Raw genomic sequence first — 17,782 nt, forward strand, 5'->3', positions numbered from 1 at the left:
GCAGTAATCTGGCAGCTTGGCTGAAGCTTAGACTTTCCAATATGGCCTGTTTCACATGTCTAGCAGTTGGTGCTAGCTAATGGTTGGGCCATGTCTTTACCAGGCTAGCTTAAGCTTCTTTGCTTTGTGGAAGCAGAGTTCCCAGCAACAAGAGAGGGTCAGCCCTAATACACAAACACCTTTCAAGCCTCTGCTCATGTTATATTTGCTGATGTCCCAATGGCCCAAGCAAGTTATATGGCCAAGGACAGAGTCAGTGTAGGAGGGAAGAATATAAGGGTATGAATGCAGAAAAGCATTATTCACCAGAAGCCATTAAAGTAGCAATCTACCACATTATTATAACAAATACCTCCCCAAATCTCAGGAGCTTACAACAACCAAAGATTATTTCTTACCCATGTCGTAGTCCAGTGTAAGTTGGTGAGGAGATTCTTTATCACACCTATTCAGGGAATCAGAAGCCTTGTATTTAGTGCTTCTACCATTGTCTAAGAACTTCCAGCCAAGTTGGAAAGGCAAAGAATGGAAGATCCAAGAAAGGTTTTAGAGATCAAGCCTGGAAGTGGTGTACATCAGTTCTAGCTAGATTCCAATGGCCAGAACTCAATCATGTGGCCCTCAGCTAACTGGAAGGGAGTTGGGAAATATTATCATAGAAGAGAAACACAGTTTTCGGTGAGCAGTAGTATTCTTTGCCAAAGTACTTACATCTGGTCATCAAATATCATTTAGCCCCCTCCTTACCACTCATGGAGTACACATACACTCTCCCAAAGACGCCCAAAGTTCTATCTAGTCACTGCACCTAGAATCTGTTGTTGATCCGCAGTACTATGTACTATGTAAATATGTACCACATACCAACTCCCACTCAGCTACCCTATATGATGTGATAGAGCAAGGGTAACAGACTTGCAGTAAAGTTTCCCGTTTAGAAAAGGGAGAAATGTAAGACACACAGCAGCACTCATTGGTCTATAGTGATTATGGGATGCACCTGAACAGGCTTTTGAGTTTGTCTGATTGTCATGATTAGATTGAGGTTTTGTATTTTTGGCAAGAATACCACAGAAATGATGTTGTTGATGTATCTTATTACCAGTGATGTTGACTTTATCACCTTGTTACAGTGGTAGCTGCCAAATTTTTCCATTGTAAAGTCAGCATGTTCCCTTTGTAATTAATGAGTATCTGGTAGAGAAATATTCTTAGGCTACACATATAATTTTGGCATCCATTAATGATTCTAGTCTGCAACGATCATGACTGTTGTTTCCTAATGGTGATTTTCTGTTTTCATCATTCCTTCTACATTTATTAATTAGAATTTATGTGAGGACAAGTTGTCCTTTCTCTCATTTATTTATTCATTCAACTATGCATTAATATCACTATGGGCTCATGGATGCTTATTTTATTCCCTGGATTATAATCCAATACCATCATTATTTGTTTTATTTCTCAAACTGTGCCAGCTTTGCTCCTTAGGAGCAACTTGAAGTTAGCTCCTATGATCTTTTTTTTTTTTTTTTTTTTTTTTGAGACAGAGTCTCACTTTGTTGCCCAGGCTAGAGTGAGTGCCGTGGCGCCAGCCTAGCTCACAGCAACCTCAATATCCTGGGCTCAGCAATCCTACTGCCTCAGCCTCCCGAGTAGCTGGGACTACAGGCATGCGCCACCATGTCCGGCTAATTTTTTGTATATATATTTTTAGTTGGTCAATTAATTTCTTTCTATTTTTGGTAGAGACTGGGTCTCGCTCAGGCTGGTTTCGAACTCCTGACCTTGAGCAATCCGCCCACCTCGGCCTCCCAAAGTGCTAGGATTACAGGCGTGAGCCACCACGCTCCTATGATCTTTTGACAAGCTTTTATTCTATTTTAGGCAAGTCCTTACTTTTTGACACTTCAATATGTTCCAGGCTCATTTTGTCTTTTTCCTGATTCAGCCCTAAAAGCAACCTTTCCTCTAGGGATCCTGGTTTCTTTTATTGGAGAATGGTGTTTAGAAGCTAAGATTTGGGTGCTAGAAGTACTCATTGATATTGGGGTGTCATTGCTTCTAAGCCCTCTCAGTACTTATACTCACACATACATATACATCTATTTTTATGTTAGCTGCCCATCTGTGTGCGCATGTATATATATACATATACATATATATATGTATAGTCATGATACTGTTAGTTCCAATCCAACACTATAGAACTTATTCTAGCCTTCCTCCTTTATTTGTAATTTCTTCATCTAACATCTGGCTGCAATCCAGAGAAGAGGGAGAATTACAGTGTACATCACTTCTGTCCACATTCCATTACCAGAACTCACCATATGGCTTCACAATTCCAACCAGAAAACAGGGGCAGAATTGTGGGGGAATATGAGAGAAATGTGATCTAGTGTTGTGCTCAGGATGAAGAGGAGAAACATGGAAATTTATGAACACTAGCATTCTTTGCCATACCCAAGGTGCCATGCAAATTATCATTTTCTATGTGCACCATGAAGTAAAAAAGTTTGGGAGACACTAATCTAGAGAGACTAAATGATTTGTTCAAGTCAAGGAGCAGCTAGATTTTTCCCAATCAAATCATATTGTCCAATTGGAGCTATACACAATTTTATTATTAATATTATTATCAGAAAATATTTTCAATATGTAAATAATGAAGTCAGAGGGAAAACACCAAAATATAAATGTAGTGAATAGATTTAAGGTTTCAATTTAAAACACCTTTTTTCCACCTCAATCTCTAAGAGAAATAAAAATCTGAGTATTTATGTATGTATGTTTGTTGGGTTGGTTTTATTTTCCAAATTATCATTATTTCTCACAATGATATCCTGACAAACACTGTAAGAAAGTGACTAACATGGCAGGGATGACAATTACTCTTTAACTGATGCTGAGTTGCCCACCCAAATTGTATATAGGTGCATAGGGGTTGCATGGTCTTTTCTATGTCAGCTTCAGCGAAGGATATAATTGTTTTCTGTGGCTTACTTTCTGATTTCTTATAAAGTCTGTAATACATCTTCTGGAAATTAGGATATTCTATCCTCAGTGCTAGTTATTCTTGCTGTTTTAGCCAGGGCCAGAATATAGGACTTGTCTTGAGCTCTTTGTAATAGTCAACCAGAGATATCAGGAGCTCAAGGATTATATGAAAGTTTTCTGAGGGCAGAGATGTCCAATCCTAATTTTAGATTCTAAAATATTTATTGTGTGCCTACTGAGTTCTAGGTACTGATGAAACAGTGACAAGATAAACACGGTTTCTGCTCTTAAGGAGTTTATTTCCTAGTGGGAAGAGCAAATATTAATAATAAATAAAATAATTTGAAACATTTCAACAGTGACAACAGATTGAAATGAGAGACTCTGTCTAGGCAAGGAATGGAATCTTACTTTAGATAATAAGAAAGAAGCATCCATGTGAGGTTCTGAGAGGCAGATTGTTTTGCGCAGGAGAAAACTGCTCAAGTGGAAAATTCCCCAAATGGTAAGCAGCTTGGTGTATTCAGCAGGCAGAAAGAAATTAGTCCATTTGAGCATTGTAAGTGAGGGCCAGAGTGGTAGGAGATAAGATCATGGAGACAGGCAGGGGCCAGGTCAGGCAGGGTCTTGAAGGTCATGGTAAGGAATTCAGGGTTTGTCCTAGTTGCAATGGAGAGTAATTGGGGGATTTTATGTCCAGGTGTAATCTTCTCTAGCTTGTTTTTTTATGATCACTCTTGTTGCTCTCTGGAGCATGGTTATATTAATAGGTAGAGCAGAGTAGAAGCAGTTAGGGTGGTCGGAATTAGATTTATGTTAGTGAGATTGTATGTAAGGAAGTGGAAGTTCTCTTAACTCTTCCCGCAGGGGCCCACATTCTTATTCCATCATATCATATGGCACTAATAACTAGCATTTAATCATTTACTCGTTTATTGTCCGTCACTCCTATCTAGGGTTGCCAAATAAAATACAGATGCTCAGTTAAATTTAAATTTCAGATAAACAATGAATAATTTTTTATGATCTGTTCCCAAACATTGCATGGGAAACACATAAACTAAAAAATTAATCTTTATCTGAAACACAAATTCAGTGGGCATCCTGTATTTGCATTTGCTATATCTGGCAACCCTACTCCTACTGGAGTATGAACTCCATGAAGGCAGGAACCTTGTCTGTCTGGTTCCTTAATGTGTATCGAGGGCATAGCATAGTGCCAGACACATACTAGGAGCCCAAACATGCCTACTGAAGGAACTAGGAGGGCTTAAAAGAGCTAAAAAGTGATAGAATAAAAAGATGACGGAGAGGCCCTTGGCAGTGGGTGCAAGCGGACGTAGAGCATTAGCTCCGCTGGGGGCCTCCACTTGGCTGGCAGAGGCCGCTTCTGTCAGGAGCCGACGCGCCGGGGTCACGTGCGCCGGCGGCCCTGGTGACGTCATCACGCCCGCGCTCCCCGCCTCGCCGGGGTTTTAGTGGCGCCGGTGCCTCTCTAGCTGTTGCGGTGACTGGGGGCTTTCTGGTGACCCCGGCCCAGCGCAGGCCGCCCGCGGAGCCGTCCCGCAGTGGCCCCCGAGACCCACGGTTCCTGTTTGTTGGCTGTCAGTCGGCAGGTCTGGCCGCTCCCGCGCTGGGAGAACATCTCCTCAGGGCCATGTCCAGGCCGAGCAGCGTCTCCCCGCGGCCGCCAGCTCCCGCGAGTGGCGGCGGCGGCGGGAGCGGAGGCGGAGGGGGCGGCCCGGCGCCGTGTGGCCCTGGGGGCGGCGGCCGGGCCAAGGGGCTGAAGGACATTCGTATCGATGAGGAGGTGAAGATCGCAGTCAATATCGCCTTGGAGCGCTTCCGATACGGGGACCAGAGAGGTGAGGCTCCTGATAAGGACTCTGCCGGCCGTCCCCAGCCGCGTCCCCGACCCACGCCCACCAAACCCGGACTCACCGACGGAAGGGTCCGCCTCGGAAGAGGGAGGGAGGGAAGACCTGGGCCGCCCGCCCGGGGGCCTCGGAGGTGGGAGCCGGGCCTGGGGCGCCGTGCTTGACCCTTCCGTGGGTTGTGAAGAACCGCAGGCCGTTCCGCAGGGCGGCGGGGTTCCGGGGCGCTTGCCTGGCGTCTGAAGGCGAAAAGGTCCCGTTGCTCTCAAGCAGGAAATTTTTCTTCTCCCAGGTCTTTCAGCAGCCTTGGGCAGCTAAGCCATCATTTTTTTTTTTTTTTTTTTTTAGGTATTGGTAAGCGCCTATCCTTAAAAAGAATTTTATTTGTTTTTTTAAAAAACGGGGTGTAGTCTTAACTGAGGCACATTTAAGCTGCGCAAGTAGAGGAGCAGAAGGATATCAAACAGATAAGTAACTGCTCTGGCATTGTGTAGTGCTTTGTTTGAATCCTAGGAGTGTCACACCAAGCACTTAAATGAATTAATCCCAGTCTTGGCTTATGAAGCGTTTTCCAACACCTCTTAAGGTTAGAAAGCTTGTCTTGGGTCACATAATGCAAAACCAGCAGGTGACCTGTGGAGATCTGTACAGTATATTACAGTATATTGAGTGCTCATTCCAACTTGCTGGCTTAATAGGGGACGTGCTAACTCTGGAAGCTTACAGTCCAAAACGGAGAATGACTTGAATAGACTGATTCTGAACTTACATTAAAGGAAGGTAAATCCTTAGCTGTAATAACAACTGCTACAAAATAACAAATCCAGTTTGAAATAGTGAAATATGAATTTCACACAGGTTTGAAAGCAAAAACAGTGGAGTTTCATGTTGAGAATTCATAATGCTTGAGCATACCTTGTCATTGGAAGAGATAATTGAGAGTTAATTGAGGACGAATATGTTCAGTCTTTATATCATTTCAAGATTCCAGCATAAATAAGAGGTAGTCATCTTTAGTGAACATCAGAGTCCTTTATAACATTTACGCTTAATACCTAGATATCTTTTTAGTAATATCAGAATTCTGGTAGATACCCAGTGGTTACTGAATTAATAAAGTATATTTTATTAACTTTTACATAAAATATATGAAGCATAAAATATAAGTTATTAACTATTCACATAAAATATAATACATTTATTACATACATGTTTTTTCACACTTTATGTGACTTGAAGGGAAATTGTTTATCTACAAATGGTACTACTATGTTTTTCTTTTCCACATAGAAATGGAATTTCCTTCTTCTTTGACCAGTACTGAAAGAGCCTTTATTCATCGATTGAGTCAGTCTCTTGGTTTGGTCTCTAAAAGTAAAGGGTAAGCTGATAGTTTTTCTTACTTCAAAAAAAGATTGTTTACCAAAAAAAGAAAATTTTCTGACTACATTTAAATAACTATTACTGTTTTAGCTTCACATTCTTAATTATATTGTATGTAGGTAAGCTGATTCAGGTCTGTACCAAATTCAACTTTTCTTCTTCCTTCTGTCCTTCCACGTCACCCCTGCAAAAAACTTTCCTCTACCCAGCTTAGGTTCATTGGCTGGGACCCTGCAAATTAAACTGATGAACAACAGATTAAGAGAAAAACAAACACGTCTATTAAAATGTGCATCCACATATCCAGGGGTGACCTTAGTGATGAGTAACTCAAATTTGGAGCTTAATAAACAACAACAAGCTTCTTAATAAACAACAATAAATTTGTAAAAAAGTAACAAGAGAAAGAAGCTTTTTTTGAGCTTCTAGGTGCTGCAGAATGTGGGAAGGTAAATTATATGGGGAAACTAATGGAAGATATGGGTTTTTTTTTTTTAGCAAAGTTGGTTATGTAGTTTCCTCTGGTGCTGTCTCTTGGTTCATAAAAATCTAGAGTGGTCTCTGTGATTGAGAATAGTCCTGCCCTTCCTGGTAAAGAGGGAGAGGACAGAGAGTTTTTTGTGTCTCCTTTTTCTCAGTTGCCTTTAGCTCAAAATAATCCTTATGCCAGGATGACATAGTTTGGGGTGGCATACTCTGAACTCCTTACCTGTAAGAGGTAAGTTTTACAGTGTAAGAAAAAATAGTTTAGATTTTTTAAAGTTTAAATGATTGAGAAGAATATTTTCATTTTTGTTGGAAACTAAGTCTCTCTTTATGAAGAATGAATGTACAAAAGATAATAAGTACAATTATTTACAGTACTTATCTCTTTTACTGTTACTTTATTGTAATGGTAAGCTTTAGAACATATGTTCATTAGTTTCTTTCCTACCAAGTCAAGAGTCTGGTGATTTGAAATGATAAAGTGAAACAGGGAGAAACAGTATTTATTTATTTTTTGTGGAGGGTTGCTGATCTGTAAATGGGGAAAGGTGATTGAGGCATCTAAATTGGAAAACTCTAAAATTCTGTGGAGCTATTTCATTTTGTGAATAAGAATGGTGGGATCAGTATCAAGTAAGGTTCCTCAATATTGTTGCTATTTAAATTTTGTTTTGGATAATTCTTTATTTTGTGTATTGTAGGATGTTTAGCAGCATCCTACAATAAATACATGCCATTAACACTGCCAACCCCAGTTGCAACAGCCAAAAATGCCTCAAAACATTGCCAAATGTTCCTTGGGGAACAAAATTACCCAGGTTGAGAACCACTGATAAAGAGGAAAAAAAAGATAAAGTTTCAGCTTACCTGTTTTTAGGTTAAGAAGAGGGAAAACAAAAGTTTATTAAGTAAAAATATTAATAAATACATAGGAATGTCCTAAGATGAAAGTAATGGATGTGGAAGTATCTTGCATATGAATGCCCAGTACTGGGACAGGGATTTAGCTTAATATACATTTTGAACACCACTAAGGCCAGTCAGGAGCAGTGGTTACATGCCTGAGCATGCCCATATTATAGTCCACTAGGGAAGTAAAATGCTGCACTTGAATATCAAAGTATAATGCAGAGCCACAATACTTTGTTCAGAAACAGTTGGGCCAAATATATGAGATTCAGATTTTCAGAGTTTAGAAAGGTATAAGGGTATATTTGCAATATTTTAAGTAGTATCCCTAATAAGTTATGGGCATCACCTTTAGTCACATTAACATTTTTGCTGGAAAGTGTATGACTGCTCACCCCAAGGTAAAGACTGTTAATAAGCTGATGTCAATTTAATTAGATTTTGCTTCTAAATAAGGTTACTTCAGACTTATGAAAAAACTTCCAGTTTTCAGTGCTGTTTGGCGTTTAGAGTTGCAGGTGAGAAGTTTTGGGCCTGCACTGGAAAACATCTTTTATAAACGTACAGTTCTGTAGCTACATCATTTCTGTGGTTAAATAAGTCTTGAATTCTAAGCAGCTGACTTAGAAATGATTGTTAGAAATTACTCTTAGAAAAGCAGTCCATTAGAACAGAGTACTTCTATTTCTGTTCATTAACATAGTCATTTAAGGGATGATCCAGAATGGAGAACTACCTGGTGAAGGAGAGATCAAGAAAGAAGTTATCAGGACAAAAAAGGGTGATGAGGAAACATTGAAGAGTGAGAGAGCGCACAAGTGCAAAAGAGAGAAGGAAAAAGGAGAAATTCTAAGGGAAACCAGGTGATCCTGCCTACTTATCTAGTCCTTAATACCTATAACCTTAATGCTCCCAAACTCTCTTCTTATGAAATATCATAGCTTCTTCCCTCCCCTTTGCATCTTTTAGCAAACTTTGTTCAATGTTTATTTAGTGGTCCTTGTAATTCTCAAATGATTTTCCTTCTTTTCATATAAAGAACTAAAACACTTTGAATGTACTTCTCAAAGCCTTTCTTTTCATTTATATGAGAATTTTGACCTGACTTTCATGGGCTTTTCTGTTTACTCTTTGGCAAAGATTTTTTTCTTTTTTAAATCTCCTAGCATTAACTTCATTGATTTAGTAATCTGTGTGTGTGCACGTGCATGGTATAATGGTTCCTTAGTAAATACTTGAGAGACAACCTAGTGTGGAGTAAAGAACAGGAAAGCCTGAATTCTACTCTTAATCTCTCATTCTCCAGCTTTGGTCAAGTCTCTTCACTTTGAAGGCCTGTTTTCTTAAATGTAAAGTATAAAGGGGTCAATCTCTTTGTTTTAGTTAAGGTTCTATAGTTTATTTTGGGCTTCATGTAAGATTTTTAAAAATAGATTCCAGACTTTCTAGATGATAATTTATAATTTTTTTCTGATTAATTTTTCCTTTTTGGTATTCTTTCAAAATGAAGCCATTTGTGATGGATTTTATTTTTCATCTTCTCCTAAAGAGTTGAATTTACTTTGGTTTTGATTCTTTTTTTATAATTATTCATCTTTTAGTGAAACATTCTTCTTGGTGTAACACCCCCATTTTGTGATCTTTAGTATGTCCTAAAGTTGTCTTTGAAATTCTAGTCAGATTTCGCATAACAAAAATTTCATCTCATAATTCGTTTACTTTTTTCCCTCAACTGAGGTCACTCTGTTTGAGTCCGAAGAGCACACTTTTCTGAGTCTTTGGCTTTTTCATAACCAAAACAAAATCTCTTTTCTGTTTTTCTTATTCCAAGTTAGACAAAACACAATTTGCAGAATGAACTTTGTTAAAAATTTGTGGAATTAGAAAGTACAAAGTATATGAAAGTAGATTTTTCTAAGTACAGATTTCTTATTCTGTGACTGCTAAAGTCACTGCTTAATAGATACTGAAATACTCTACTCACCCTGACCAGAAGGCTCCAACCTACCAGGAAGCTCCCCTTATCAGATTTGGTTACTGCCTCACTTGACTCCTGCTTTGGAAAGTTGCATACTGCATTTTCCATCTCTTTCCCCAGCTAAAACAAGAAAAATGGCTTTAAGTTAATGAACTCTTAGTGAATTTTTGGACATCTATTGAAAAATAAACACTACTGTGTCCAATAATAACAGGAGCTAACTTTTTTTGTTTTTAGTGGCTAAAACAACGAAAAGTTTATTATCTTACAGTTCTGGAGGTCAGAAGTCCAACACAGGTACTGTAGGCTAAAATCAAGATGTCAGCAAGGCTGCATGCCTTCTAGAAGAAGGTGTGAACATTTATTAAGTGCTGTTGTGCAATAGGCATTGTTGCTAGAAGCTTTAAATAGATTATCATTTAATTCTAACAACAGTTTTATAAGGTAGATTTTATTGTTTAATATTTGGTACCTATATAACAGATGAGGCAACTAAAGCCTAGTTAAGTAAATTTTCCAAGATCACACAGCTAGCAAGTAGCAGACCCAAGATTTGAATACAGTTGTTTAGCTAATTAATTTCTGATCTTCACAGTAAATTCATAGCAATGTACTAGGTGCTGTGAGGAGTTAGAAATATTAGATAGGTCTCATCTCCAAGTTGCTTATGGTTCCTTAAGACCAGAAAAATAACAGATTTACCATAGTGATCATGGCATGATGAAAGCAACTATGTTCAATTTAGTGACAACATAAAGTTAACTGGTCGGTTTATTAGTTTTTAGGTAATCATAAAAAGTGCAAATTAGTATGATGCAAACTTTAATAAATTTGTAATTCTGTATTATAGTTTTGGGGGAGAAAATGGTTCAGAGCTAGATCTTTGGATCTGTCTGCCTAATGAAAGAATAAATTAAAGGGATATGGAATTATGTGTTTGGTAGGCATCAAATAAATGCCTGTTATTTTTTTTTAGAGACTTTAGCTCCTCGGTGGCTGTGAGTTTTTTAAGTAGTCATACTAGGGGAATAGGGAATGTTGAGGCAAATGGTTATATTTGAGCTAAATGTTCAGTAACATAGTTTGTAAATTGATTAATATTAGAATTGCATCAAATTTGATTATTTATATCATTTTTCTTTAAAAGGAAAAAGCCATGGACATGCCAAAACTTTATTATGGCATGCACTGAAAGTTAGAGATTATGATGTTCTTATCTATAATTTTATTACATTTACTTTTTTTTTTTTGAGACATAGTCTCACTTTGTTGCCCAGGCTAGAGCGAGTGCTGTGGCATCAGCCTAGCTCACAGCAACCTCAAACTCCTGGGCTCAAGTGATCCTACTGCCTCAGCCTCCTGAGTAGCTGGGACTACAGGCATGCCCGGCTGATTTTTTCTATATATATTAGTTGGCCAATTAATTTCTTTCTATTTATAGTAGAGACGGGGTCTTGCTCTTGCTCAGGTTGGTTTTGAACTCCTGACCTTGAGCAATCCGCCCGCCTCAGCCTCCCAGAGTGCTAGGATTACAGGCGTGAGCCACTACGCCCGGCCTACATTTACTTTTATACTTAAAAGTTGCATTTGGGGTTTGCGTTTATTTTTTTAAAATTCTCGTGAATTTCACTTAGCTGCTATCTTTTTCCACACGTGCAGCTAGTTTGTAATTTTGCTTTGTAAAGGAGATTCGGCTGTTCTCCGTCAAAGCATAGTTTTTAATTACCTTGGAATGAAAGCATGATGAGGAGATCTCAGTGTGTCAGTTACATGGTAGAACATATCTCTTCTGAATGTTTCATTCCTCACAACATGAGATAGTTTACCAAAAATGTCATTAATCTTTGATGATAGCATTGTCACTGTGGTGCTGAATGTAGTAGGAATGAGCAGGATAGCCACAATAGAATCTTTTTTTTTTTCTTTTTCTTAATAAGCATTATGAGTGTACACAATAGAATCTTTTACTGAAACATAAATGCTATTAAGTTGTTGTTATCTTTCTGCCCTACCATCTGTGTTCAAATTAAATTGAGTAAATTTTAAATAGTAATGGCTAAATACTTACACCTGCTTATTGTGAGTATATTTTTATACATAAACACTATAATAGGCAACCTCTGTTAGGAAGGTTTTGATCTGACCCATTATTTTAGTTGTGAGCTTAACTGAGGAAAGACAATATATTTTACTTAACTCTGTAATCTCAGTTTCTACTGTAGTGCCTGGTGTACAGTAGGTACTCAATTTACATATGATGAATGATTGAATGAGTGAATAAATAAAAGAAAATTAAAGGTGAAATATAGCAAAACCTTTCCAAGATGATTTTTAAGAAAATTAAAGCATTTTGGAGCTCTTAGAAATATTGAAGTCTTTTAAAATAACCAGTGTACAGTGTTAGAGAAGTAAAATGATTTATTTTTGATCATATAACTAGTTAGTTGAAAGGTTCTTACTAGCTGAACACTAGCTCTCTGACTTTTGCTCTAATGCTCGTTTCAGCATACTTTCTGCTTTCTGTAGTTAGAATTTTATGAAGTGAATGTTACAGAAGGGTAATGAATGATTGAGTCTATAATGACTGTCCTGAAGTTTCAGAAAGGTTCATGGGAAAAGAACGACTATAGGGAACATTTCTAGAATCCAATAATTCTGATTTATCATGGAAATAACTCAAATTTCTGAATCAGGTTAAATTTTTTTTTTTTTTTTTTTTTTTGAGACAGAGTCTCGCTTTGTTGCCCAGGCTAGAGTGAGTGCCATGGCATCAGCCTAGCTCACAGCAACCTCAAACTCCTGGGCTCAAGCAATCCTCCTGCCTCAGCCTCCCGAGTAGCTGGGACTACAGGCATTCGCCACCATGCCCGGCTAATTTTTTCTATATATATTAGTTGGCCAATTAATTTTTCTATTTATAGTAGAGACGGGGTCTCGCTCTTGCTCAGGTTGGTTTCGAACTCCTGAACTCAAACGATCCGCCCGGCTCGGCCTCCCAGAGAGCTAGGATTACAGGCGTGAGCCACCGCGCCCGGCCTGAATCAGGTTAAATTTTAACTATTTCATTTTTATAGCATCATTTTAAGCATCACTAAGGACTTGTTAAGGAGTAGATGATAGCGTAGAAAGCTTATAATTCATTAAATTCATTAAAGCATTCAATAAGGAGTTTCCTGAAATTAAAAATCTTGATAAATTGAAAGCCTTACTTAGAAGACTTAAATGATAAAACTATAGGTTAATCCCAGTTTAATATCATTCTTATACTGAAGATTTTGTTGACAAAATGTATATCTAATGAAAATTATGAAATTATACATGTAATTGTTATTGTATTTGTGACTATGTTACTCATTTCTATAATATGATAATGATATTAACAAATGGTAAAACATTTTATAGAATACTTTGGTAACTTTTAAATGTAAGAAATGATTTTTTTCTGACTATAATTAATTACAATAATAATTTTCATATATTTAGAGTCTACTCTGTGATAGATCATATATCATCTTACTTATATAAATAATCCTTAGAGGTAGGAATTATTACCTTAGGCTTACAGCCATTAAATAATTTGTGAATGGTCCCACAGCTAGTAAGTGTTAGAGATGGGATTCAGACCTAGGTCTCTGAGCTGTTAACCAGTACTACATTGCTGGATTATAGATGTGTGTTATTAAATCATTCAAAACACATTTGGGATTTCCTGTGTGTATACCATTATACCTAGTACTCTTGGAGCTACAAAAGTTATAACAGACATGCTCAGTCCCAAACCAGTTGAAGATACAAATGTACCTACAACAAATAACTAGAATAGTTATAAATCATCATTACCTTATAATTAAAGGGTAGAACCAGAAGCTTTGAAAAATTTCTTTGATTTAAAAAAAAAATGCATCTGAAAAGTTATCAGTTATCTGATTTATGCTTTTTTGGTCCAGCCACTAAAACTGGCTCTTTTAACAGGTTTTCATGGGAGTGTGACATTACCAACATACTGTGGAAACATTCAATGGGATGTATCAATCTGAACAGTGAACTATAACTTTTTCGTTATCATTTTTAGGTTCTATTGTTCAGATTATTTTTTTCCCCTCTGTATGCTTCCCAGCATGTGTTAGATGGTGATGTTTCATCTACCATGAATTCTGCTAAAGACAAACTTTAACACTTATGGGTAAGTAAGCCTTTTTTGCTGATTAAATTTAGATTTACAGCTCTTTGAAATTTTAATTGAAAATAGTCTTGTGGCCACTTTAGACCAAACCTCTCTTTACTGAATGTTTTGGGACTTTCAGCATCTTATCCCAAAGCATTTTGATTTTTTTCAATGTTTTACTTGAGACGTATTTTCTAATAGGCATACGTCATATGTGAACAAGTTGACTATATATAGTAAATAAATGATTTTTATTAATATTCAGAAAGGGAGCAAATAGATACCTAACTGTGAAGAAGAAAGATGGATCAGAAACAGCTCATGCAATGATGACCTGTAATTTGACTCATAATACAAAACATGCTGTTAGGAGCCTAATTCAAAGATTTCCTGTCACCAATAAAGAGCGTACTGAACTTCTGCCTAAGACAGAAAGAGGAAATGTGTTTGCAGTTGAAGCTGGTATGTATTTTCTGGGGAGCTTCCTTGTCTACCCTATTATTTGATGATTGTTCTTTTTCCATTTTAGATTTATTTTTAAAAACTAAGATGAAATAAGATTTCTCAATTTGAACAATTTGTTAAAAATGATTAAAAGTTGTGAAAATTTTGGAACAAAACACAGTGTTAGGGCATGTCATGGAGTTGAACCAAGTCTTTTTTTTAAGTGTTATAATAATAGCTACCATTTATTGAGCACTTACTGTGTGCTAGGCAGTATACTAAACCTTTTATAGGGCCTCATAGCAACCTTTGCAAGGTAAGAATTTCCCCTATTTCACAGGTGAAGAAACTTGAGGCTCAGAGGAGTTAAATAATGTGTTCAAGGCCACTCATCCATCCAGTAAACTGCAGAGCTGGGATTTGACTCCAAGTTCTGGACTTTCTTATATTACGCTGCCATGGCACACTAATGAGTGAGATTTTGAATTGGGGCTTTAGCTTCTGGTAAGAGACAGGATAGAGTCTTCAGTATATTTAAATTGCTCAAAGGTAGATAAGTAATACATTTAGATTATAAAATGAAGTTGTAATTTTATTATATGCGAAAATTGTGTCCCTAGTGAGAAAACTATTTTATTGCCTGTAATGATGGACTTTGCACAATCATAATTATCTATTGGACTAGGTTGGCAGAATGTAGAAAATATATGATCCTTTCAAAGAACTTAAACTTTATATGACCAGAACAAATACTTTGCAATAAGAAAAAACAAAATCAGAGAACTTAAAATTTAAATATAGGCACACAAAAATATTTTGAGCTATATGAAGATCATGCCTCTTCTTTATTTCTGTCTGTTTAGTTAAATATGGATATTGGCTAAAATACTCAATTAGGAAATTTGTTAAGCATTAGGACCTTATTGACACATATTGTTTTATTTGATTTTGATTTTATTTGATTATTTTATTTAATCTTGTATTACTTAAACACATATGGGGTATTTTATTTTTTTAATGTGTTTCTGTATTGTATGTATTATAACAGATCTTAGAAGTATAATGCATGTTATTTCCTACTATAAAATTTTAATTTTTTGTACATTATTGATAGAAACTTATAGCAAGCCTGAAAATCATTTTGATTATCAGAATTGTTTTTAGTAGCTATTGAATGATTAATTTTTATTCATTTTTAAACATTATGCACCAGAAATACATCTGAGAGGTTTGCTTTCTAATTGATACCGAAATATGTAACATGTTCCATAAGAACAGTAAGTGTAGGAATACAACAGTTGAGATACTGCTTGCTAACTTTATATAGACTGAGTGTTGAAAGAAACTACATTAGAAATTACTTATCTTTATTTTTAACACTTTTTCAATGTTGATCGTACATTTTTTGTTCTTTATTCATTTTCAAAGAAAACCGGGAAATGAGCAAGACAAGTGGGCGACTCAACAATGGGATACCTCAGATTCCAGTGAAAAGAGGAGAATCTGAATTTGATTCTTTTAGGCAGTCTTTACCAGTGTTTGAGAAACAAGAAGAAATTGTTAAAATAATAAAGGAAAATAAAGTAGTTTTGATTGTAGGAGAAACAGGATCTGGAAAGACCACACAGGTTTGTTTCTTTTTTGTTGTTTATAAAAGAAAAAAAATTTTATCCCATGTTGTAGTGTTATATTGAATTTATACTACATGTGTTAAGAACATAAAAAGAAACTTATGATTATTTTAATAATGGTTATTTAAAAAATTATTTATTACTGGGAGTACCTTTTGAGAATTTGCAGAAAGGAAGTGTTTTAAATTATTTATTTTTAAACTAGTATATTTGACCTTTATTTAAACATAAGAGGATGTGATTTGGTATCAAGGATGGAAGATAGGCTTTGGCCTTGGGTTCAAATTCCAATTTCTTTACTTGTTGGAGGTGAAGTTTTAGGACAGTTTTGTAATCTCTATGGGCTGTCATCTTCATTTATAAAATAGAGCTGATAATTACTATCTTTGAAGGTGAGGTTTAGAGATGAACTTTATACATGCCTAGCATAGGATTTTGCATATAGGAGCAAAGTAAAGCAATAACAACAATTGTTAATATAAAGTTGACTATGGAATGGAATTAGTATGATATGATATAATGTGGATATTTAGAATCAAAGTACCTCATTATCATGAAGTTTCACTCATAGGGCAACAGATTGGAAGTAGTATGTATGACACAATGTGACTTTTTCTTGTTTATGTTCTCTAACTTGCAGCATTTCAGCATTAGTACTAAATTTACTTTGCTTTTGATAGAGGTTCAGATTAAATAGTCAATATATGTATACATTTTCTTCTTTTATGGACACAATTTGCTTTTGACAGTTGCTTAAGATTTCCTATGGTTTTATTGGTTGGTTTAATAAACGTCAATAGGTAATGCAAGGTGGTGGTGAGATTAACTATAAACTTTACCAGTTATTTACTAGTAGGACTTAAACATTTTTATAGAAGTTTAAGTCTCTGTCCTTAAAACTTGAGTCTGTAAAACTAAATAATTAAAAGTTTTTATCTGAAGGTAATATGTAATATTTTTCTTCAGCATGAGTCCTTTTATGATTAAGTGAAATTTTGTGAAGTCACTCCAGAATAGCTGGAGTTCAGATGTCTTAGATTGTTATAATTGTTTTATTATGAGTAAATTTTGTCATTAGGTGTTAATTATAACAATTTAAATTATATTGACTAGAGATTATGAAAGTTTCAATAAGATATAATAAATATGTTTTTATTCAAATTATTTGTCTTTGCTAGTGATATTTGTATATTGGAATTATAGATGCCTATTTTCACACTTATGTGTACCATTTTACTAGATATGAAAGGATACTTGAGAATTTAATTAGCTAAATATTTTATACTCCGTTTTTCAGGAAAAAACTATTAATGTAATGGGTATCTTGTTAAGGAGTTAAAGTAAAATACTAATGTTTCTGTTCTGTGAAATATAAAATAAAACAGTTAAAGTAGTATCATTAGCCAGTTTCATCTTGCCTTTAATGGTATTATAAAGTTAAGTGCTTTTTAAATTTTTTTCTTCTTCATGTTCATTATGTAAAACTTGAACATTATGGAAAATATTACATAGAAAGTGAAAGATTTTTAATTTTCCTGCCATCCTTTCCCCCTGCATTATTGTCAGAAAGTTGGAATATATATTTGTGGTTTTTTTTTTTTTGGAGGGGGTTGTGTGTTTTGTTTTTGTCCTCTTTTATAGCATTGTTATATTTATTTTTAAAAACAAACATGGATAATAGCATACGTACATTTTGCGTTTGCTTTTTTCACTTGCCAGATATGGATATTTTTTCATGTCAGTGCCTAGATACCTCATTTTTTAAAACAACTGCATAGTATTCCTGAATGTTTTTGTAATGATATAAAAAACAATGATGAAAAATGGGTTTACTGTATGCTGAATTTTTACAAGAGTTGTCTCATTTCAGCTTTTCAATAACCCCAAGACATGTAGGTTTTATTATCTATTT

At 35.8% G+C, this 17,782-nt stretch overlaps 1 protein-coding gene across 3 annotated transcripts in view; it reads left to right on the forward strand.

Annotated features, from left to right (window-relative positions):
* Window positions 1-4,439: 4,439 nt before the first annotated feature.
* YTHDC2 (YTH N6-methyladenosine RNA binding protein C2) overlaps window positions 4,440-17,782 on the forward strand; it is a 73,712-nt gene continuing 60,369 nt past the window's right edge. For 2 of the 3 annotated variants that reach the window (XM_012763738.3, XM_012763740.3), the window contains exons 1-4: window positions 4,440-4,865; window positions 6,165-6,255; window positions 14,061-14,257; window positions 15,668-15,867. In XM_012763738.3, coding sequence (XP_012619192.1) covers window positions 4,658-4,865; window positions 6,165-6,255; window positions 14,061-14,257; window positions 15,668-15,867 — 696 coding nt within the window. In that variant the 5' untranslated portion in view covers window positions 4,440-4,657. Of the gene's footprint in view, window positions 4,866-6,164; window positions 6,256-14,060; window positions 14,258-15,667; window positions 15,868-17,782 lie in introns of those variants that run through there. The other variant, XM_012763742.2, reaches the window with a different exon arrangement.

The sequence above is a fragment of the Microcebus murinus genome, chromosome 11, assembly GCF_040939455.1.
Source record: "Microcebus murinus isolate Inina chromosome 11, M.murinus_Inina_mat1.0, whole genome shotgun sequence".
NCBI lineage: Eukaryota > Metazoa > Chordata > Mammalia > Primates > Cheirogaleidae > Microcebus > Microcebus murinus.